At 43.3% G+C, this 25,043-nt stretch overlaps 1 protein-coding gene across 1 annotated transcript; it reads left to right on the top strand.

Moving 5' to 3' along the window:
• The first annotated feature begins 21,797 nt into the window (after nucleotides 1-21,797).
• On the top strand, nucleotides 21,798-25,043 carry LOC147821980 (acetyl-CoA carboxylase 2-like). Its single transcript, XM_087198145.1, has 3 exons — nucleotides 21,798-22,261; nucleotides 22,829-22,964; nucleotides 23,950-25,043. Exons 2-3 carry the CDS (start codon nucleotides 22,958-22,960, stop codon nucleotides 24,174-24,176), a joined length of 234 nt encoding a protein of 77 aa, XP_087054271.1. The 5' UTR covers nucleotides 21,798-22,261; nucleotides 22,829-22,957; the 3' UTR covers nucleotides 24,177-25,043.

Here is a 25,043-nt window from a genome sequence, read left to right as displayed (position 1 = left end):
GGACCATGTGTGAACTGAGAACAGATTTCTTACCTTGGGATGTTGGCATCCTTGGGTCCAGGTGTGGAATAGCTCTCAGTCGCGGCTCCAGGTTCTTTATTTTGGGAACCATCTCTCCCAGCTGGAAAATGAGCTTGATTTGCCCATTCTTCTGCATGGCCACAGAGCAGAATGGACGTAATACACCTTCCCTATCAGACTCCTTCAGAGCAGCACTGATGCACTGAACGGAGCAGGTGCATCCACAATTCAGGTACGTGAGTTTTTCAAGATAAGCCTGATAAGTGAGACATCTACTTGCTTCTTTGAATAGTTGACGTATGGTCACCATCTGTGGGAAACTGTACGTGATATTGAAGTTCCATGGGTTGAATGGTAATATCCTTGGGGCTCTTTCAGCTTTACATGCACAGAGGTATCAGGGCCTATTATGCACAATCACTACTAATAGGTAATAAAAGTACGACATAAACACACCTATAAAAGACTCATGGCCTTGAACTTCTGATGTTTGAAATGCTAGTTGGGTAAAGAATGATTCTTCCTTGGGCATTAAGGTGATACAGTAAAAGTGTCTAAACATGGATGACAATCGCCCGCCACATGTTGCTCTTGAACATCTGCAATGGGGCTTGTCACATGCTGCTTGTCCTCCCTAATTCCATCAGATTTTTAATTAATACTGCCATACATGAGATTTTTCACTAATGGCATGGAGAAATCATACACAAAAAAGATGCATTTTCTTAAATATTATGTATGTTTATGATAAGATTTGGAATTAGGCTAGAAAAATTTCAATCAAAATATTTGGCATAAAAATTAATCTTTATGAATGGAGCTAGTTTCAAGTTGGTTTTAATGTAAGTAACATCTTGTGTTTCAATCAAAGAAATTAAACTTACTCAGAAATCTTTCCTAAATTCATAATCATTAGACCCCTGCCACTTCTTCAAAAGGGCTTTTTTCTCCAAGATTGCGAAAATGCATGTTTAGAATTTTTAAAAGGCCTAACTGCTCCCCTGCAATCAGGCAGCCTTAGAAGCTTTTCTTTTATTGTTCATTACAGAATTGAAACTAAAAATGTTTTAGCACACTGTTTCTCTTACATTACATCATAAAATGAAACGTACTTCTTTTGTTTCTGTTTTCTTTTAATGGTCAAATACACAGCCCTTGTGGTCTTTAAAACAAATCATAGGTGAACAGGGTTTCAGGAATGAGAATAAACCATGATGCAGGAAGTAGAGGAGATTGGATTACATTTAGTTGATTAATTGCCTTATTTATTCATCACAGTAATGATTTGCTAGTGTTTGCTGGATACTCATGTCGTACCCAAAGCAGAAGCACTCCCAGCTCTCAAGCATTACTGTCTCATTGAGACAAACTGAAAAGCACACACACTCTACCCAAAATGATGATTAATATTTTTAAAGTCCTTTCACGTTATCTTTGTCCCTTGAATTGAATCTTCCACAGTATTTCATATGTACACATATATATGTTCTCATATATCCTAAAATGTTTTCAGGTCTTGGGGATTTTTACCAAGTTTGTAATTTCACTGACTCTCATTCATGGAGAATTGATCCCTAATATGTTTTCTCTTTACTTATTGTCTAGCTCATCATGAGCAGGGCTTGTACTCCTTTGGTTACACCTGATGGCCTGAGCTAGTAGTTTGACCAAGCCTAGCAGTTTGATTTGACCTCCATCGGACGCCTTCCAAAAGGTCCTTCAGCAGGAGTTGCATTTCTGTTCACCTCTTGAGTTTGGAATTTTTTCACTAAGGAGAAGAAAGAAATGAGGACCCCAGTTCACTCAAGTGTGACTTTGAGTTTCCTATCTTACAAAATTTTTCAAATTGGAGCTTTTGACAGAGGCGCCTGCCTGCCTGCCTTCTCCTGGAACAGTGGTGATGCTGACCTTGCCTCATATCACAGGCAGGCTTAAGTTCCTGAACTCCTAGTGTCTATTTTGTAATTTTGTCTATTTCAAAATCCCACATCCTATCCCCAAATGGGTGTCATCAAACAGAGGCCTAAAGTGATGGGAGTTGATCTGCTTGGACCCCAAGGCTCTACTCAAGGTGATGACACAAGCATATGCAAAGTGAACTTTTGATATTCGGCCTCTGAGCATGACTGGGTCCCAGTATTCCCCTGAATTGAGTGAAAGTTAATCTTTAACTAAGTTAGCAACATACTGCTTATCTCCAGTATTTTTCTCTGACTGGGCAAAGCCAGGTCTACAGTGCTGCTTGATCCAGGAACCTTGACTATCTTTTTCAATGGTGTTACCGTTTGTATCTAGATAACCCCCAAAGCCTCATGGACTCATGATTAGATCATGGGAATCTGATACTCATCAGTGTGGATTAGTCCACTGATGAATTTATAGGTAAATGTGACATTGGGAGGTGAAGCCTGCTCTGAGGAGGTGGGTCACTGGGGGCGTGGCCTGGAGAGTATATCTCTCTCCCCCCTCCCTCAATCTCTCTCTCTCTCTCTGTTGCCCCTCTGCCATGCTGCCCTGCCTTGGACCCAGTGGACTATGAACTGAAACCTGTACAACCTGTGAGCCAAAATAAGCCTTTCCTCTTCCTGTAACTTACGATGTTAGGTATTGTGTCTCCACCACCAAAAAGTAACTAAGAAAAATGGTGTTTGATCTTCACAATGCTTGTGTTTGAAAGTTCTTAGCACTCTGAAACTCCTAAGTCTGAAGACGTGAAGGAAAGCTTTAACCAAGTTCACTCTATCTGTAGCAGAAAATCATAATTTGGGAAAAGAGTATTAATAAATGAGCAAAGAAATCTAATGTCCAAATAGTAACTAGTTGTTCACTAAGAAAATTATTGCAGGGCGTGATAATGTGGCTCTTAGAATAGAGAGTTAGAGGGAGAAGAAATAACATCAAACATGAGTACAAGTACCCTTTTTTTAGGGTTATATAGATGATAGACAGAATAGTTTATTTGATTTGGTTTGATTTTGTTGTGGTGCTAAGGATCAAATCCAGGGCCCCACATGTGCTAAGCAAGCTCTCTACCACTGAGCTACATCCACTGACCACAAGTAGCCTTTAGGCCACAATGTTCCATTCTACAGGCCCTATAGAATCATTGTTAACCTTCATAAACTCAGGTGCAATGAAATAATCCAGAAAAGCTCCATAATTTAATGACAGTGAAAATTTATTTAATTCTAGATATTTTACGGCTTTGGGGCATTTCTCAACATTATACATGTCTTTTTGGCTAATAAGGGGTCCTATATTACTATCATTGAATCATGCAGTACTTTGATCTAATAAAAATATAACCTCTGAGGGCCGGCGATTTAGCTCAGTAGCACCGCGCCTGCCTCATAAGTATAAGGTCCTGAGTTCGATCCCCTGTACCCCCCCCAAAAATTTATATATATATTAATATATATTTATATATAAACATATGTTTATATATATTTATATATATTTATATATATATATTTATATATATCCTTTGAGCCAAGCATGGTGGTGGTGCATGCCTGTAATCCCAGCACTTGGGAGGCTGAGGCAGGAGGATTGCCACAAGTTTGAACTACATAGCAAGATCCTGCCTAAAACAAACAAACAAAATCCTTTGAGTTTAGAATCTGTCAATGCATTAAGTAGTTCTAAAAAACAAAAAATGCTGTCACTTGTTCTAAAAATTCAAGAGATACAAATACAGTAGTCAAATACCATGTCCCCAAATAGACTTTTATATCAATATATAATATTTAACATGTAACATCTTTTCTAAATTGGGTTAGAGCATTAAAATTTAGTTTTATTATATCCAAAGGAAATGAAATTAGAATACCAAAGTAATACTTGCATAGGCATGTTTATATTGTGGCACTGTTCACAGTACCCAAGTTATGGAATTAGCCTAGGGGCCCATCAACAGATGAATGGATAAAGACAATGTGGTATACATACACAATGGAGTAGTATTTACCCATAAAGAATGAAATCCTGTCATTTGTAGCAAACTGGATAGAACTAGAGGTCACTGTGTAAAGTGAAATAAACCGGACATGGAAAGGTAAGCACTATGTGTTTTCTTTCGTATGTGGAAGCTATAGCAGTCAACCGAGGAGTAGAATAGTGATTATTAGAGATTGGGAAGGGTGTCAGCATTGAGGGAAGAAAAAAGGTGATTGGATTCAATCAGTCCATGCTATCTGCATATTTGGAAATATCACAATGAACTCCATCAATATGTATAATTAGTATGTGTTGATAAAAATGTAATAAAATTTCAACATATAGCACATGTTGAAAAAATAAAAGGTTTATGGCTCATAAAGAGTTCCATAAATTGTATCCCCTGCCATTTTTACTGTATAAAGACAGAAGAGTATTTCTTAACCATCACTACATTTTTGTTCTGCTGTTCACCTGTGGTTAGTTTCAGTGGTCTTCCTCGGTGGAGAAAGGAAATACTGAAAGAATAACTGTAAAGAAGCTGGAATTACTGAGCCGAGTCACCACTGGACAGATGCTCAAAGCACCCTCATCACAATTACTCAGACTTGAAAGCAAAAAAGAGTGGTGCAGTGGCTCCAAAACAGAAATTTTAGCCAAAGTAAGGATAAGAGATTCATCACTAGCATAAAAGAAAACATTTCCAATTTCCATACCTCAGAAGCAGGCTCGGTGGGTGTAACTACTAGTTCACCCAGAAGGCATTCGGAGGTGTGGTAGTGGCCACGAAGTGCTTTCCGTTTCTCATACTCAGTGCTCAGATTGCAGATCCTCTGCACAGTTCTCTCTCCTTATCCATAAACAAATCCCCTGCGCACTCCCAGGTCCAATTCTGCCTTTTTTTTTCTTTTTTCTTTTCTCCCACTTTCACCTCCCAGTAACAGTAGCCATGGGAGGCCAACCAAGGGGAGTCCCAGACACAAACTGAGCACCTGAATCTCAGCAAACTTGCTCATTCTGTTTGACCCGTCCACCGCGGAGGCTCTGGGAAGGCTGAGGAGTTTGTGGGCAGAGTTAGCACCCAAGGTCAGGTCCACTGTGAGGAGAAAAAGAACTGTATCAGCCACCACCAAGACCAGAATACATGCTCTCTATTTAAATTAGTGAGGGGTAGAAAATAGAGTGTGAAAAAGCTGATCGGGATTCATCGTTATGTGGAAATGAGTTTCAGCCTTATACCAAACACACAGGAAATTATTGCAACTTTAGATATTTTTCTATGACAGCCTCTAACAACACTATGAAAAGTGAGAAGTTAGTATCAATCTCAGGTACTCTCAGAAATGGAAAGCACTCCCTTTCCTAGGGCTGCCCTCTCCCTAGACCCCAAATTTCCCCTCATGTGAATTTTTCTAGATGTGGATATTAGAAAACTTTCTTTTTCTTTTTTATTTTGGTACCGGGGATCAAACTCGGGTCCTTGCGCTTGTGAGGTAGGCACCGGAACCACTGAGCTAAATCCCCAGCCCCTGAAAACTTTCTTTTTTAACATTAGCAGTCAATCCTATTTGTCTACTTTCACCAAAATATCTACTTTTGAACCAGTGTCTAGTCTTTGCTTTTTTTTCTTTAGATTCAATGAATGATGATCAAGATTCTCTGATCCTCTATACCCTGAAGAATCCACAAGATTTATTCTTCCAGGAAAATCTGGGGAAGAATATATGTTCAAAAATGAACATGCATCAAACATGAGGATCACAAGTTTGAGCCCACCCTGAGCAACTCAGTGAGACCTTGTCTCAAAAAAATCTTTAAAAAGGGCTGGAGATGTGATTCAGTGTGAAGGCTCTGGGTTCAAACCCCAGTACCTAAAATAAAATAAAATGAACATATTACAATGTGTCCTGTGATTAATGAGATTTTTCTTACCTTCATAATTTATAAAATTGGGGGGGGTGATACCTTTGGTTCATATATCAGAATTTTAATAGTCTAAAACTAATTTTAAAACATGAAATATTAATGTATATTTTCATAGACATATTTTTTGAGATTTTTTGGTAAATTTTAATTTCTGAGACCTCCTTTTCGAATTTCCAGTTAAGTTCCAGGCCTTTTTTTTTCTACTGATTTTTTTTTTTTTTTTTTTTTTTTTGGTACCAGGCATTGAACTCGGGTCCTTGCACTTGCACAGCAGGCGGCGAAACCACTGAGCTAAATCCCCAACCCAGAAATTATCTTAATTTTTACAAAATTCACAGATGAGATAAACATTTCAATGGATCCAAATGAATGTGGATTAATGTTAAGAGCATAAAATCTCACATAAAGAAGATAAACTTTAACACAGTAAAAAAAAGGATAAATGCATGGGATGATTTCTGGAATTTGAAAGATAGTGTGCTACACTCATTAATATGAAGATACTGTAATTTCTCCCAATGTTTCACTAGACTTGTGCTTATCTAGGGAATCAAAAATCCTATAGGATCTATGGACATTTTATTTTTGCCTTAAACAACATTTGATTCTGTCAGCCCTACTTCCTCCTTTAATTTTGTGTTCTTGTCTTCCACAATGCTACATTCCTCTCACTTTCCTAACATACAAGTTGATTGACCTTGAGATAATATTTTTAAGTTTTGGTAACATGCATCCATTGTACATATTAGTGGGTTTCGGTGTGTATTTCAACCTATGCATGATTGTGCAATCAGTAATATTTTGCACAGAATGTCACAGACACTCATCTAAATTGACTTCCTTGTGCCACAGATGTGGTGAACACAGCACAAGTTGTCTGTTGTTGCAGGTGGCCTCAAAGGGCACCCATCCTGGAAGCACCTGACAGAGAAAAAAAAAATTCTAAATAATGAAAAAAGCGTAGCTTTCATGCTGGCTTTAGTGTGAAGAACTACCCTACTGCCACTTCTTGGTGGGAAAGATTTGAGGTGTGGTAAAGAAATTTATAATCTGGGTAGAGAACTAGGGCCATGCCATAAGGGGCATGTCTATCTAGACCGCCCCCTAGTGGCCTAACTTTTAATCCAGGCTTAAAGCCAGCTAACTTCATTTCATTTCCTGGCCCAAGCTCTGCCCCCTACCCCAGGCTTGAATACTGCCACCCTGTCTTCTAAGGAATGGGCTGAAGTGTCTACTTCAGAACCTTGGCATTGCACTAATAAATCTTTCTGCCTTGATCAGTCATTCCAGGTCATCAACTTGGACCTCTGAGTCAGAAACTTAACAATATTTTCCCGTCCCTGAAAGCAGCCGCATTCCCTTTAGGTGGTGTGGGGTCATGTGCATGAGTGCGAGGGGTGCCTACATGTGCATCTAAGTGCAGTATTGTTTATATGTGCATGTGAGTGTGTGTGTGTGTTTGTCCAGGATATATGTCTCCTTTATACTGCAGCACAACTCCTAGTGTCAACTTTCTACAAAAAAACCATCACTATTGCCCACTGAACATGCAATCATTCTTCCAGCCTTCCATGACCAACCCTGGGGTCTGCCCAGTGTCCTCACTTCTCAGGTGAGAAACTGTAGTCCAGAGATGAATGTGCATGTCTCAAGCTCTGAAGGGTAAGATCCAAAATACGATCCTGGTGTATGGCCCCAGTAATGATGCTCTGGACCACCGAACTGCACTTACCACTCAGCATGGAATTACTGGTCACCGCGCTAGAAGTTCCAGCATCTGTGTATGTTCCCAGAAGTGCCTGCCCCTACAGAGATCCAAACTACTGTTCAGCGTTACAAGGTGGCCTCAGTGGCCACATAATGTTTTTCTCAGCAAAACAAAAAGATTGATTTTTTAAACTGTCACTTTATGTTCCAGATAAGCTTCTCGTTATGGTTGCCCTAAAAATCCCAAATCTCTAGAGCAGTTTCCCAGTAGTGATTCATGGGAAAGCTGTAGTAATCAAATGTTGAAATGATGCACGAAGACCATGGGCTCCAGGAATCCATGGTGGGTTCCATGAGGATACACAGGGCTCAGTGCCATGATCTGGACCTTCCAAGGGAGAAAATAAGCAAAGGCCATGACTACATGCTCAGTGTGGTTGGTCCCTGTAGAGAAGCACCAAATTTGAGGGTGCTCTTGGAAGGTCCCAATTCAGGTTGATACCTAAGAAAAAAGCAACCAACAGATACAGTCCCAGTGGAAGTCCAGATATTGGATTTACTAGACAAAGCCTATACTACTGTAATAACTACTGCAAATGAATTCAAAGATTAAAAAGTAGCTATGTCTGAAGATCTAAAATTTAGTATGAGAATTATGTTTTACTGGAGAGGGAAAGGAAGGGAGAGAGGATGTAAAAAATAATTAAAGATGTGTTATGCACATGTACCAACTCCCCATGATGAATGTAATCATTATGTACTGCAAACATGTACTAATGAAAATTAAAATTTTTTAAAAAGGAAAAGACAAACAAAGATATAAATTATAAAACAGAACCAGATACAAGTTCTATAGTTGAAAGTAAAACAGCTAAAAAAACTTCTCTAGAGAGGCTTGCGCTAGTTTTTGAGACTTTCCCTAACAAATTACTACATGAGTGTGCATCTTCCTCTATGAAATCTAGATCTCTCCATGCAGAAGGAAGGGGGAAAGAAGAGAGGTCAGTTCCAGGACATTCTGGGGAATTCCCAAGTGAGAGGTTGTGAGAACTGCCCCCCACACACACACACCCGCCATGTTTCCCTAAAGCTTTAAAGCAGTGAGAGAAAAATGTTGCCTATGTAAACTTAGTTTCCATTTTACAACATGGAATCAGTAGGAAGGAGCTGGTGGGAAGGCTGAGTAACAAGCTTAAAGCAGCCCAGAAGAGAAATTCCCCTCTCCCTGCCCAAGCAGAAAAGGCGAAATCCTTCTCTGCCCATGCTGTCTCCTTCCCCCTCTGAAGCTCTATTCAGCCCGCTGGGGAAAGGCTGGACAGTGCCCCTTGCAGGGCTGGGCAGAAGCAGAGGACTTATTCCAAGAGGTGGCCCTGCAGAGATGGACCTCACACCGGACCTGTATGAGACCCCCGGGGACAGGCTGGATGCCTTCCCGGAGCACAGTCTTCGACCCCAGGGAGACTGAATGGAGGGCGCCTGGCCGAGAGTCAGCGGGTTCTTACATGAATGGTGCTTCTGTGATGAGCTGGTTCTGGACCAAGAAGTCAGGGTGCTGAAGGTGGTGACAGTGAGCACTCGGGATCCTGGCGCTCAAATCCCAGCCCTGCCCCTGTAGAACTCTTAGGAGTCTGCTCATTTCATCAACTGCGCCAATTTCCTCCTCTTAGGTTTCTTATGTGCAATAAGTGGGAAGGACCATAGAAAAGTGTTTTTAAACGGTACAGATGCTCCTTAACTCACTGTGAGGCAAACTCTGCAAGCAGAAAACATCTTCAGTGAAAAATGCATTTAGTATACCGACTTTGCCACTCATCCCAGCCTCACAACATAGCGCGAGCAAAGTGGCTGCTGTGTCCCCTCGTGGTTGCATGGCTGACCCGGAGCCTGCGCCACCATCCAGCATAGAGAAGGAGCATTGTACCTTATATTGTTAGCTTGGGAAAAGATCAATGTTTGAAACTTGAAGCAGTTTCTACTGAAGGCATGTTGCTCTCACACCACTGTAAAGTAAAAAAAGAAAAATCCGAAATTGAACTATCATTAATTTTGGGAATATCTGTAATTGTTCTATAAATCTGAAGGCCGATGATAATAAATCGTATTGATTCAAGTTTGCTACTTCAAATGATGTGGCATTTATGCTGCTACAAATACAAGTACAAATACCTGAGGCTCCGTTCCCACTTTCACTGATATACCTTTCTTCAAGTGCAGCCTCTGTGTCCGTGATTGAACAAGTGTACTTTACCCTTACTCAAAAACTTTTACTTCCAGAAGGTAAGACTCTCTTAGAGTTACTATTCCCAACTAGTATGAGCAAAATGCACAGGAAATAGAATAATGCTTTATTTGTGTAAACATGGGTAAACAAGCAAGAGCAATAAAGACACATCTTCAGTAAGTCTCCATTATTATATCAGGAGGGGGAGATGTTGCTCACAGTCATACACTGCATTCTGTATCTGAATTTGGACATCACCAAATTCAAAACCTTGACCTTGGACCTCCAGAACCCTGAGCCGGAGTGGGCCTCTTTTCTTTCTTTCTTTCTCTCTTTCTTTCTTTCTTTTTTCTTTTTTTTTTTTTCTTTTTGTACCAGGGATGAAACTCAGGACCTTGCACTTGTGAGGCAGGCAGCAGAACCACTGAGCTAAATCCCTGGCCTCGGACCTCTTTTCTTTATGCTCAAGCCAAGGTATTCAGTTATTAGCAAGAGAAAATGGAGTTGTACAGGATTCTTAGGGTTGTTGTGTCCACTTAGCAAGACAGCTTGGACAGCTTACTATTTCCCTACATCTGGGAGACCCTCAGAAGCCACAGACTTCCCAATTGAGGCCCTTGCTGACAGGTAGTTAGGCTGTTTCCCAATAGACTGTTGCAGACAGTGGCTCAGTTAAACTAGATCTTGGTCTCCCAGGCCATTGTGTCTGCAGGAAACACCCTGACATGTGAAATCACTGAGGCTGTGGCACAGTACGTTCAGCACTGTCACATCAGGGAAATGGCCCTCCCTATCTAAGCTGCTTGCACATTTGTAACTACACCACACTGAAACTACTTTGTCTAATCGGCAGTGCGGAAGGACCTCATTTCTTGGATGCCTCCTACTGAAGAGACTCACTCTGCATCATTTCACCTGCACCCTTAGGTGCCCCACCTGCTTCCCCATGGTCACTACACTCCACACTACCTGCACTATTTCAACACCCTTTGAATGTCTCCCTGGCTCTTACCTACTTGTCTGAGTAGCTCCTAGTCCATGTAGCATTCACCATGGCTCTCCCTTCAAAGTCTTCAATGTCTTGATGTTAAGGGTGGACTCTTGTGTCTGGATCCATATGTCATCTATGTTTTCATACAAATTAACAACTGGTGTGTGTTTCGAAGTTCACTGGCATGAAGTTATTTACAATCAGATCTCATGTAATGTAAAAATTATAGTCCCTTTCTTCCAAGCTGGCTTATTCCTTTTTCTCTTGATACTCTTAAAAAAGATTTGTCTAAGTCATAAGATTTGTTGAGACCCTCCATTTCATTTTCCTGTGTCATTTTTTCAGATCACTGTTCACTCCTTTCAATACCTCAAAGATGACTTAGTGTTTGAACTCAAATATTTTTGGTTCCACGCTTATTACTCACTATGCACATTTATGTTCAAACCTCAAGTTCAGTTTCTGATAGATTCCTCTGCAACAGAGAATTTTGCCTTGAGTTTACATGAGAGTCAAGAGCAGAATCAGAAAGTAATTTTCAAAGGAAAATCTTCTTGTCATCACTTATTTTATCATGGATGATGAAGGAGAGATAAAGAATTGAGCAGTCAGAAGAATCATGAGTCTCCTGGATCTGGTAATCTGAAGTTGGGTAAATATTACAGAAGTTTCTTGGCTTATAGATATGATCCCGCTGCACCTGTACTCCCACGGAATTCTGAGGCTGGATCCAACTGGGATTGGCTTCTTTCTGAGGTTCATTCCTTCATTTGGATTCACCTCTGTCTCTTTCCCAGACATTAGACCCTTAACCAGAGGAAAGTGGATGATTTCTTCTTGCCCATGATAACTGCCCTCCCAGACTCCCTGTCCCCTGGAAGCTTCAGGTGAAGGATCCCAAATAGTCACAACTGAAAATCTCTAGTCTGCTCCCTTCCCCTCTTGCAGTTTCCCTTCCCAGCTGAGTACCAAGCCCATCATGTCCCTTCCCACCCACTCCATGCTCCTGCCATCTAGTGTAGAGCTGGTAAAGAAAAAGACGGTACAAAAAGAAAATCTTTATCTGACAGTAAATCTGATGATAGCAAATCAAAGAAGAAAAGAGATGCTGTTGACAAACCTAGAGGATTTGCTAGCAGTCTTGATCCTGAATGAATAATTGGTGCCACAGGCAATAGTGGAGAATTGATGTTTCTCTTGAAATGAAAAGATTCAGATGAGGCTGACTTGGTGCTGGCAAAAGAGGCAAATATGAAGTGTTCTCAAATTGTAATTGTTTTTTATGAAGAGAGACTAACTTGGCATTCTTGTCCAGAAGATGAAGCTCAATAACTTACATCATTTATATAAATATATATATATATATATATATATATTATATGGGTCTTGGCTTTTGATTCACTAGTGTGAAAAAAACAGCATTCTAATGAAAATCAAGTTTAATATGTTGGTTTTGAAAGTATTTTGGGAAATTGTTGGGTTTTGTTTTGCATCAATAGCACTGGTTACTCTGAACAAATAAAAAGCTTTCTGTAGTTGCTTCCTTTATCAGAAAACAACATTTGATAGCCTGATATATTTCCTCTGCTTTTCTAAATATTGGGAAAATTATCCATAGTCAAACTCAAACAGAACTCATTTTTAGCTCACGTACTTAAGGACCATTCTGAATTTTTTGTTTGTGTGTGTATAAATAAAATACGTATGTAAATGCTTTTTATTTTGTTTTTAAACATTCACCAAAACAGAAACTATGGGTGATAAGCCCATGTTTGAGATGCTATCATTCTGAGCACCCTAAGAAATAAATCACAGTTAACTTGAAAGTGTTCCTGAAGCCATAACCTTTCAAGTGAAATAGATGATTCTGTGGTTAATTGGACAGCTTAAAGTGAGTATTTTCAAAGCAGCCATATCAGAATCTACATCTGTGTGTTTAGTTACAAAAATACAGCAGATTGCTTGAAAATTCCTGAAAAAAATTGTATCACTACCAACAACTTCCCCATCCAAATAAGGTAACTAGTCAAAACCTGGTTTGTTTGAATTAGCTAAGAAAGACTTGTTAAGGGAACACTAAAGATTGCTCATGACCCATTCCCTTACAACAAATTGAAATCTGTATTCAAAGTCAGGATTCGTCTATGTCTAAGACTTGGCTCATGGAAACCTACTGAGTGGCTAGAGGTGGTCACAATTTAGGACCTGCTAGAATAAATGAGTGAACAAACTTATAATCTAAATTATGGACCTGCATGTTTTTCTTGACCCCAACTTGTTCCTTACATGTAGGCTCAACCTTCAGTATTTGGGTTACTGTTTCAGGAGAAGCCAGAAAAATAACTTTGTAGTAGTCAGAATGTTATCCTACTGTATATTGTTTACTTCATTGTAAATAATGGTGAGCAGTGGTCAATAAATAGTTTTACATTAAAAAAAAAGAAGGTGACACAGGGGATTTAGCTCAGTGGCGCTGTTGCCTACCTTGCAAGCGCAAGGTTCTGAGTTCGATCCCCGGTACCACAAAAAAAAAAAAAAAAGAATTAAGGTGTATCATGTTCATGTACCAAATACCCACAGTGAAAATTGGCATTATGTATCAGGAAAAATGTGCTAATAAATTTAATAAAAAAAGAAAATAGGATGAGCTGTCAAGTGGAAGTACCAGAAATGAAAACTGCACTAGATAAGATTCACAGCAGATTAAATACTGGGGAATATTGGTAGGTTAAATATAAGGGTAGAAAAGTGAAGGTTTGGGATTTCTCAGAAAATATACCAGCCAGAAGAGATTGAAAGAATATGTTTCTGTACTGAAAGAAAAGGTTAACCAAGGTACTGTGTTAAGACACCAAGCATTTTTCCTAAAACAACCAAAACACAATGACAACCTCACTCAGGAAAAATGAGATCACCTCTGTATGTAGAATCTGTGAATGAAACAGCGTAAACATTCACAGAGAGGTTTCTGTGAAAACACAACCTTGATTTTTCTTGGTGAAATGCCTAGGAATAGGAGTTTGTTACTGTGTTTTAGTTGATCTGAGGGTAATATTAGGTGTCCTAATTATTTCACAGTGGGCTTGATGGTCACCATCTAGATTCCTTTCGTTTGGATTCTAAGTGAGATACAGAAGCCTTGCAGCAGTCAGGGATTGTTTTCTCCTCTAGTCTATGGAAATATATATATATACACATATATATATATGAACTTTAGAGAATAATAATCAATTGCTTTTATCCAAATATTTAGCATTCAATTTCTGTTTTATTCCTGAAATTCCACCCTTCCTTTTCCTGTCATTGACCTTCAACCTGAAGAAATTCTTTTTGCATATTTCTACAGAGAGTATTCTAATAATAAATTCTCTTGAGTTTTCTTTCACCTTCATCAACCTTTGTATTTTTGTTTGGCCCTCAATACTTAAGAATAACACACACACACACACACACACACACACACACAAACACACAGCACCTGTATTGATCTTTTCTTTCAAGATGTTCTTTTAATCTCTTCTGGCTGGTGTATTTTCTGAAGAGAAGTCAGACTTTCAAATTGAAATTTCCTTATATTGGACATGTCATTTTCTTGAGTACTTTTAAGAGTTATCTTCATGTTTGATGTTTATTGGGTTGAGCATGTGTTGGGTGAAAATTTCTAAGCATCTTAGACCTGTTTTTCATGAATTTGTGGCGTTTTCTACTTTTTTCTTATATATTTTGTTCCTCAATCCCTTTTATTCCTCCTTCATCCATTCCAATGATACATGAGTTAAAACTTTTGATGTTGCTTTACATATCTCTGACATCCTCTTAATTTTTGTTCTTTTTCTTTGTTCTTCAGATTGACATTTTATTGACCTGCAAGATCCCTGACACTTGTTATTTCTCGGATGAAAGCATATTTCTTTCCATTAATTTCAAGAGTATTTGCCTTTCTTCCTCTGAGAATGGTTATAATAGACGCTTTCCATGATCTTTTTTTTTTTAATGTGGGCTTTTTCAGTGCTGTATTCTTGACTTTTCCCTTGAGAATTGGTCTGCTCTTCCTAATTTTGTGCAAATTTTATTGTGTAATTTGGGGTAATATCCTGGGCAGTTTGCCGATTATTTTGTAAGACTCCGGTTACTATTAAAATCCTCAGGAGAGTGCTCCTCTTCCTTTTTTCTGTTGTCTGGCTAAGCAGTCAACACAGCAGGGTCAGACCACTCTCGGCGTTTTGCCTTCAGTGCACAGCTGTTCCACTCTCATTGCGGGGCCCAGGCCATTGCCACGTGACGGTGTCCCAGGGCTCTCCCGCCCCTCAGCTCCTCTGTGAGACTAGTGATGGTTTACATCACAGTCACTTCTCAGAGCTTTTGCTCTGTGCATGTGCAGATCAGTGTAAGTCTAGGACTTGTACTGGCTCCTACATAGACCAGCTCTCTCCTCTTTAGCATCCTACCGACCATTTTCCACTGGTAAGAACCCCTCATACTTCCACATGACAAGTAACTCTCAGGCAAACAGCAACAGAAAAATAGTAAAAACATTATGGAGATTTCCATTGCTCTTCAGACAACAGAAGTCTCTTTATCTGTTCCCTATAAAGATAGGTGATTTATTAGGTCCGTCTGCTACTGCTGAGGCTACAGAAAAACTTTGTAACTGGTGGGAAAAAAAAGTGGAGATGACCACTTTAACTCTCAAATGCCAGCCCACCATCCTAGAAATTCACCCTTCTCTACATAGAAACAAGGGTTTGGTCCCAGAATTTTACCCTTCACTGCCTACCTGAATTCATTTCCCCTGGGGGAGGCTGAAAGACACAGGAGGAAGGACTCCACCACGTAACAGCCTATTACAGGTTGTTGTTCATGTCTGGACACTAGTCCTTATTTGCCTGTACTGTTTTCTTCTCAGCATTTTGAAGTACAGTATATGCTTTCTGTCCCGTGTCCAGGGTCTCACTTGTAATCTGTATGGATGATAGGTTACATGGGACTTTCCATTTTTTCCAACCAAAATTTGATGGCTACTTTAAAATAAATGCATTTACACTGCTACATATGGTAGGGGGGTCCCTTTTTTAAAGGCAAAACACTATTCCATTATACATGGATATACCAATTTTTTAGCCATTCAACCAGTAATGTTTTGCTGTTTCCACGTCTTGGCTGTTATGAAGGCGCTTCAGTGAACATGGGAGAACAGATGTCTTTGATCCTGATTTCTGTTCCTGTAAAGAGGTATCCAGAAGTGGAATTTCTAGATCATGCATGGTGAAATAAGTTGATCAAAAAGGGCAAATACTACACAATTTTCCTTTTAAAATAGACAAACTCATCAAAATAGAATAGGATACTAGTTTCCAGGATTTGAAGAAGAGGAGAATGGAACTTGCTGTTCATTGGACATGGAGATTCAGTTATAGAAAGTGAATAAGTTCTAGATGTCTGCCTTACAATAATGTGCTAATGGTTAACAACCGTAACGTGCACTTAGAAATATTTTAGATTGCAGATATCATGGTAAGTCTCCTTAGCACAATTAAAAGCACCATTAAGCAGTTTCTGGTGATAATTAAAGGTTTAAGAGTATAAAGCTGAAGGATTAATACATTGAATTAATATCACAGTCCATAATCAGGCAATTTCCAAGAAATTAAAACTAGAATTATTTTACAACAAAAGAATTAATGAGTACCTCACAAAATGTGCATTTATTTGTGCACTTGAGAGATGCTATAGTTATATCTATTTTAGTATGATCATTCTCCATTAAAATGCTCTAGTTTTCCTGTAAAACTAAAGTCACTTGATTAGTAATTTTTTTTATTTTTTCAAAATTTTGTGACTAAAGGTATGGAGTGCATTTGTAAAAAAAAAAAAAAAACCATGGAACACTCTTGGTTTTTGATGCAGCTTTGCTTCCTATTTAACTTTAATTTAGGTGTTTCATTTCTTGACTTGAAGAAACTGAATAAAATAAAAGAACCAAATGGATGGCAAATAGGGGCCAGGATTAAGCGTAGGAACCAGCCTACCAGCTCAAACCTGACCAAGGGGTGACAAGGATGAAAAATAAAGAGACACAGAAACAGGTTAAGATCTGAAGGCCAGGGGGCTCATGTCTCCCTTAGACATTGAATCCCCCCTTGATTTTATTCACTCAGGCACAGGCACAAGCAGTTCCACAGGAATCATCTGTTTCCCACCCTCCATGGTACTTCTTTGGGTAACCAACTTAATCTCAGGTGTATTTACTTTTCCCTGCAGCGTATTAACACACCTGCATGTCCTCTTTCTTCTCAGGGCTCACCAAGGAGGCCAATTGGGCCTCATTCTTCCCATCTGGTCTTCCGTAATTAAGAACAGAAGGGGACCTCACTATAAGCCCCAGGAGACTCTCCTGGCCACCTTGGTATGAAATCAAATGAAATGGACACACTCAAGTCTTGGAAAATAACAAGTCTCATCGAATACAGATGAATGAAATCAAGAAAGCTATGTTTTCACTGAGCACCATTAGTGCTTAACAAGTTTGAGAAAGGCAGAAAGAAATGTTCAGTTATGTGAATACATGTAGTATCTCCCCCTCCTCTAGAAATAGAAGTGGAAACATAATGAAAGCGTATTTTTATCATCTTTCTTTGTTTACTAGCATTTCTTCAAATAGGCTTTGATGCCAAATGTCCTTTTTCCTATGCATTTTGCATTCGCTTAAACTAGCTGGAGGTAGTTATTCTAGGGAAATCTTAACCTCTGGGAGTGGAGCTCATTGAGAAAATGGGTAAAGGAAATATTTTGCATCATAGACACGTAGAGGGCACTTGAAGCATATGTCAGTAAAAGTTGCTTTTATTGGAAATACTGATCTCATAAGAACTCCTGGACTCTGCCAGGCATCTGCTCCCTTCTTCTTCCAGTCCCTCTGGGGCTGAAGGCTGTGCTCCAGGAAAGCATTCACCCAGTCCCCAGACCTCTCATTCAGGTCCTTGACTGGATCTATCTCTGTAGGACCAGGATCTCCCTTGGATTAAACCCTCTCTGCTTCCATCCTGATCAGGGGCACCATGCAGCCTTCTCCAGTAGGTGATAGAACTGTAGAGGGGAAGGAGGCAGCACAAACAGAGAGAGCTTTAAAAGGATGTGGCAAAAGGCTCTGTGGTTGGAAGGGGTAGGGTGAATTTGAAGGAACCAAAGTAGCTGGACCAGAAAGAAAGGAGCATGCTGTTGCTTGTATCCCGTGGTCTTACTGTAAAAACAACTGGGAAGACACTGGGAAAATGGAAAGAAGGGAGCAGAGCTGAATTTGAGTGCTTGTTAATTGCTTGACTGTGGACAAACATCTGTCTTTACCTTTCAGGTGTCTGTGTTATGGTTCATTCATAACCCGTGGGGATAAAGATCACTCACTTGTTAAGATAGCACATATGAAAGCACCCACCATGTTTATCATGATTCTCCTGAAAGAAACCTTCACAGCGAACATGCCATCCTCAGCAAACAACAGGCTACTCTCAGAAAACAGAACAATAGCCATAAGAAAATTTAGGATGAAATATGCATTTCCTCGGTCCCAGAGAGTCCAGTATTAAATGCACACCTGCGCTGATTGTCCTTAGACCCGTGGTCATAAACATTCCACTCCAGATCATAGCCCCCTTCTAAAAACCCATATCAACTTGGTTTCTCTCCCAGCTAGCTGCTGAAAATCACTCAGAATCTCAGCCCTGTCTGCATCCAGTCAGAATACATCCAGCATTTTCTCACATAAAGCTGCTGAAATCTGCCAGTCTCATTTTCCTGCCTCAAGCTTGGCCTTCAGGGCCCTTTATTTGGGGAGGAGAGGCAGGGACTTGGTGACAGCAGACAACCCAGAAAAGAGACAAGAAGACATGGCTGGTCCTACAAGGGAAGCCTCATCTGCTCTGTGAACTGGAGCTGGAGGAAGGCTCGTGATAGGGGAGGCAGTGGGTCTCCTGGCCCCGGGGTAATGGGCCACTCGTGCACCCAGGGCCTGGGTGGGTTAAGCTGGTTGAGTTGCACAGGTTGCCCAAAGTGGTGGCAGTGCCCACACCCAAAGGCCAATGCTGTGGTCCTCTCTACAGCTGAAAGAATGGGTGCCAAAGCTCATAATGACTCTCTGACACCCATTTCTGCTGCTGCTGGAGCTGCAGATCATGACCAGCGTGGGATCCTTTGCACAGCTGTGTAAGAGGTAAATAAGAGTGCACAAGGTTTCTGTTTGAGTGTATTCTATACAAATAAGTGGGGTTATTAGTCTTTGTTACACTTATTTCTGAAATATTGCTTTCTAGAGTTCAGCCCATCCCAGACCTTCTGCCAAGAACCCCAAGTTTAAATATCGCAAATGTCACTTCTTATCCCTGAGTGTTCCTTTTTCCCTTCTCTGTTCTCATTACCACTATTTGCAGTCAGTCTTTTCTTTTCTTTCAAAATGTTCTCCTCTTATCTGCAGTTATGTAACCAATAGCAACCCTTTAAGTCTTTCTTTCAGGTCCCACTTTCATTGAATCAGTCCAACCCCCAAATGCACTCTGGACTCCAAAAACTAGAGTCCAAAAGAATCCATGGATGACCAGTCCTTGACAGCATTTTCCAACTAAAACAGTGGCTTCAGAAGCCCTAGAGAGAAGATATTGCTACATAACCAGGCATAATCATAGCCAGAGGAGAAAACTGTGTGAACAGATCATAGTTAGGACTGACAAGTACTGGAGACTGAGCTGGTGACCTGGCTTTCTCTTCTAGGATATTCACAGCCCACTCCCTAACATCATACCCACCGACCCCATTGACAAGTTGAGTTTCTCCCATCCAGACATCCCTATGGATGTTTGCAGGAAGGCCTCACCCGAGCAAGTCCTCAAGTATTTTGCCAGGGACCTAGGACTTGGGTTCCTTTTCTGAGCCCAAGGTAAAAGAGCACTTAGGTGAAAGCATTGTTTTTGATTCCATATCCTGGAAGGGTACACCTGAGCTCAAATGTAGGGGGAGAGAGGGGATGGAGGCTTTATTCTATTCCCTTCCTGGGACATTGAACAACAAAAGTTAAGCATGGCCTCCCTCCCTGAGCTTCCCTGTGGTCACATAGGAGGGAAATGTGGTGCCAAAATGTTAAAGTTTCCGAGCAGAAGGCCTCCGTCCAGCCCTCCTTCCTCTTCTGCTTCTGTTTGGCTAAACCTTTGCAAGGAGATTCTATGAGTTTCCCAGGATGGGCACCTTGGCCTCTCCCACATACAATCACATGTGAACACACATTCCCTCCCCTCTGAAAGGGATGGGTTTGTCTCCTGGAGATGAGTTATTACATCCTGAGCACCCTGAACAGACAGGAAAGCTGAGCTACCCTGTCATCATATCCCAAGTATAGAATTGCATGTGCTGCTGCTATAGGCATCAGTCAGCTCCTCCAGGATATGTGACCCTCAGGACCATGCCAGCCTCTGGCCAGCAAGAGTCTCCACAGCTTGCTTCTCCCCCTTCCCATCTCTCTGGGATTTTCCCCTCTGGATGCACTGAGTGGGATGGCTCTATCTCAACTGGAAAATGTTGGGCTTCTTACCAGCAACTTTCTCCATGGTGTGGGGCCAACCATGAGGCCAGGGCTGGAGTAGACAATTCATTCCTAACCTCCCATACCTGTAGCTTGAGACACTGCCTGCTGGTGCCTTTTCTCTTCTTGTCATAACCATGGCTGTCTGTGCTAGGCTGTGGATTTAAATTACCATGACCCCTCCAGCCAGAGCTGGGGTTGGCATCCTCATATTGCATTTCTCCGGGAAGCTGAAGACTTTCTTCCCAGTTCTATGACTCTGCAGCCAGTAGGCCCAGCATGAGCTCTCAGGGCAGCTGGTCCCTTCCTGAAACCCCACCTTGTGGAAGGCAGTCACTGGCTCCCTGGCCTCTAGGGAAAGGCGACAGGACTGTGATTCAGATCTCAGTGTGTCTGTCCTTGACAGGCAGCTGAAGAGAGGTGGATGCTCCACATGGACTGAATTTCTGACTCAATACAGTTTTTGCAGCCATGTTTTTTATTTGTTTTGTTTTGGGTGAGGGGTTGGGATCTGCACAGTTGTAGGGGAAAAGGATATTGGGGGCATGAGGTCCAAGTCAGGTTGTCCTTAGAGAGATTCCCCAGCCAGGTGGACGCTGGGGGCCTCATCTACCTTCCAACCTGGGCCTCTGCCTTCTGCCCACAGCACTGAAGGGAACCTGGCAGAGCAGATTCTTCGACCAGGGAAGTTTCAAGGAAATCATGGCACCCTGGGCCCCAACCGTGGTTGTGGGACGAGCCAGGTAACGCTGAAGATGGGAGCAGGCCGCACACACCTGACCTCACCAGGCACGGGGACTCTCAGGCACTAAGCCCCAGGGCTGCCAGGGACACTTTCTCCTCGGCCCCAGGATTTTCTGAAAGCAAAAGCCAATTTGGGGAAAGGTTTTCTGGATGATGAATGGCTTCATGAAGTCTGGACTTGTCTGGCTGTGGCCTTAGATGTCTTCCCAGCCAGGCCCTGCTGGGCAGGGACCCTGGCCCCTTGTGACACTCACTATCCCCTTTGGGACCCAGAAGGTGGCCCGGGGCGCCTGACCAGAAAACTGCAGGAACGGAATACCGGGATCTCCACTTCAGAGGCCCTACTGTGCTCCACTGCTGGTGGAAGGCTTCATTGCTTGAACACTTTCAGAGCTGAGGCGCTCACGCTAGCAGCGTAGGCCTCATCTTTTCCTAAGGCTCCTGCTGCCAGAAAGTTCATCCATTGCACTGAGCCCAAAGCGGTTCCTGACAAATGACCGCTCAGATTCCTGGCACAGTGTCATAGCTATAGTCCAGGTCCTGTAGTTAGACCTGAAGTCCAGCCACAGCCCCATCCTTCATTCTCTCTGGGCCTCTGTGTTCTCTTCTGTAAAATGGGGGTAATAATTCGACCCCCCAAAGGGTTATTGTGGTAAGCACTTAAGATATTACTGGGTGCTTACTAAGTCAGGAGTGGCTGCCATTATCATTATTATTTATCTCCTGAGCAGTAAATATTCAACTCCTAAACATGGTATTGGGCGTGGCCTTCCACATAGGAAGTCCTGGCGGATCCTGGTGCTTCAGGCCCTGCAGTGCCAGCTCTCCCCACTCAGGGGCATCCGTGCTCCGCCATCTTGGGAGGCACTTGTCACTCGGGAGCTTCTCCTTTGCCTTCCAATAAAATAACCCCCAAGTTAAAGCAGGCTTCTCCTCCACACACCCTCAGCCCCACGCCCAGCCACGCCTGCGGCCTGGGCTGGACAGGCCCCGCTGTTCCCAGGATGCACCCGGGTGCCGCCCAGCGCCCAGCTCCTGTGTCACATCTTCCAGGCTGGGGGGCGTCCCTGTGGGCGTGATCGCCACAGAAACACGGACCGTGGAGGCGGCGATCCCTGCCGACCCTGCCAGCCTGGATTCTGAGGCCAAGGTGAGGGCCAGGAGCCCTGGCTGCCTGCTGGTTTCGCTGCTCTGCCAACAGGATAGGTCCTGGCGTGGTGGCCCATCCCCCCGCCCTTGGTGGAGAAGCCGTGGCTTTGGCAGGTCCTGGGCCCTGGCAGGCAATCCCTGTCCCTCTGGCTCCCCCTACTGGAAGGATCATGTTCTGCACTGTCTGCCTCTTCCTGGGGATGATAAAGGTCCACAACCCCTCTGCCTCCCTCAATTCCCCTGCTGCTGTTTCTGAGACTGCCCGAAGCCCATCCTGGAATTGCAGAGAGGTTGGCAGTGGGTCCTGGGGTCGGCTTTGCAGAGGCCCTTTGTGGCCTTGCCTGGTGCTGCATCCGTATCAGCCTGTGTATGGGAACACTGGGAGTCTCCCTGGGCCTCAGGGAGCAGGTTCCCTGAGGTCCTGAGGGATGAGCTTCCGGCCCTCGTTTGGAGCCTGGCTCTGGTGTTGGTGCGAGAGTGGCTCACGTGGCCTGGTCAGCAGGGCGAGGCTGTGGCACTGCCCCTATGTCTGCGGCTGTCGTCTGATCCAGGCGGCTCTGTGTTGCAGATATTCCAGCAGGCAGGCCAGGTGTGGTTCCCTGACTCAGCCTACAAGACAGCCCAGGCCATCAAGGACTTCAACCGGGAGAAGCTGACCCTGGTGGTCTTTGCCAACTGGAGGGGCTTCTCTGGGGGCATGAAAGGTGAGGCCAGTCCCACCTGTGTCCCTCTGCACGGTGATGCCAGTTTCTGGCTCACTCCCATTGTCACCTTACAGTGTCAGGAGGCGGTTCCGGTGACACTGCCCAGTACTATAGCTGAGGGACAGAGCAGGAGGCAGCGTGACTTTCTGGGGGTCACACTGAGTCGCATGGCAGGGGTTTGACCTCAGAAGCTCCCCAGTGACCTGGGTAGTCACCTCCCTCAGGGCAAGCTGAGGAGGACATGTGCCCATCTGCCTCCCTTGGGGCTGACTGGGCCTCAGGTGACCTCAGAGTCGTGCAGGGCTGTCTAAGCCACCGAGCATGTTGGGAGAGACAGTGGCTCTCTGTGGGTGCCGAGGAAAGGGCTGGCGTGGGAGACAGGCAGATCTGCTGTGCATCTTTGCTGGCTGCCTGACCCCTCTGAGCCACAGTTTCCATCCTTCGTGAAAGGGGGTAAGAATAAGACCAAGCCCAGAGGGCGCGGTGAGGATCCAGTGTGCTGAGCCCTGGCACACGGTGCCCTTGTGGATGAGGTCACTGCCTTGTTGTCACCACACGGGGCCCAGGCACTTGGAGGATGTGTCTTAGGGGGTGAGGGCCGTGCCACCCTGGGCCGGGGAGAAGGGCCTGTGTTCTGCTCGGGGAGGGGTCTGTGTGCCAGAAACACGTGGCAGGGCGGAGACAGTCATGGGGGAGACTGCTCAGTCCAGGATGAACAGGATCTTAGACTTGGTCACTTCCTGTGCCTCCCCTTACCGATGAGGGCCCTGGCCCAAGCCAGGTGAGTGACCTGTCCAGGTGAGTGACCTGTTAATTCCCCATGGGCCCTTAGGGAGCAGTCTGTACCTGAGCCAGTCCTCAGTGCTCCCCAGGCCTCCCAGCCAAACACACTCTCTCAGGGCCCCAGGACAACTGAGGCTGGGGCTTTGTGTGTGGACAAGTGGGGGCTTCAGTTCCCCTCACCAGATGCTGCCTTGTTTTGCAGACATGTATGACCAGGTGCTGAAATTTGGATCCTACATTGTGGACGGCCTCCGGCAGTACCAACAGCCCATCCTGATCTACCTCCCACCCTATGCAGAGCTCCGAGGGGGCTCCTGGGTGGTCCTGGACACCACCATCAACCCCCTGTGCATAGAGATGTATGCAGACAAAGAGAGCAGGTGTGTGGGGCGCTGGCTGCGGATCATGGGGGCCATTATCACTTCCTGAAGCACAGAGAGCCTCCTCTGTGATTGGATTTTCTCAGCAGAGTTAGGGGCTGGTGCCAGGAAGTGGTGGAGGAATTGTATCTTCTTCCATACTTGCACTCACCTCCTTCCCAAAGCATTTCCCATAAAAATAATAATAAAGCCAGATTCAGGGGCACATGCTTATATTCTCAGCACTCAGGAGGCTGAAGCAGCAGGATCATGAGTTTGAGGCCAACCTGGGCAACACAGCAAAACCCTGTCTCAAACTTTCCCAAATGCACCCACCCCCAGACACACACAGAGTTATTCAGGTGTGGTCACACGTGCCTGTAATCCCAGCTATTTTGCAGGTTGAGGTTGGAGGGTTGCAAGTTCAAGACCAGCATGAGCAACTTAGTGAGATTCTATCTCAAAATTAGAAAATAAAAGGGCTGGTGATACAGTTTAGGGTTCCCTGGGATCGTTTTTCAATACCACACACACACACACACACACAGATACACACACAAATCCAATTGAGAAAAAAAAAAGGCCAACCAGGCACGGTGGTGCCTGCCTATAATACCAGCTACTTAGGAGCTTGAGACACAGGGGTCTAGGCCAACCTGGTCAATTTAGTGCTTATCTCAAAATAAAAAACAAAAAGGATTGAGGGTGTAGCTCAGTGGCAGAGTTGCTGGCTAGTTGAGCCCCTATGTTCACTTTTGGAAGCCAGGATTAAAAGGGAAATGTGATTAAGTTGTGTACGTGTTTTTTGTTTTTTGTGGGGGGTTTTTTGGTGGTGGTGGTAGTGGTTCCAGGGATGAAACTCCAGGTCAAGCAAGCTGCTCTACCACTGATGAACATCCCCACCCCTTGAGCCTTGTTTTATAACCCGCAGCCTACC

This window comes from Heterocephalus glaber, unplaced genomic scaffold, assembly GCF_053883595.1.
Source record: "Heterocephalus glaber isolate CG9 unplaced genomic scaffold, H.glaber_assembly_v1.0 deba00001687, whole genome shotgun sequence".
NCBI classification, from domain to species: Eukaryota; Metazoa; Chordata; class Mammalia; order Rodentia; family Bathyergidae; genus Heterocephalus; species Heterocephalus glaber.
This window is presented reverse-complemented; position numbering and strand designations above follow the sequence as displayed.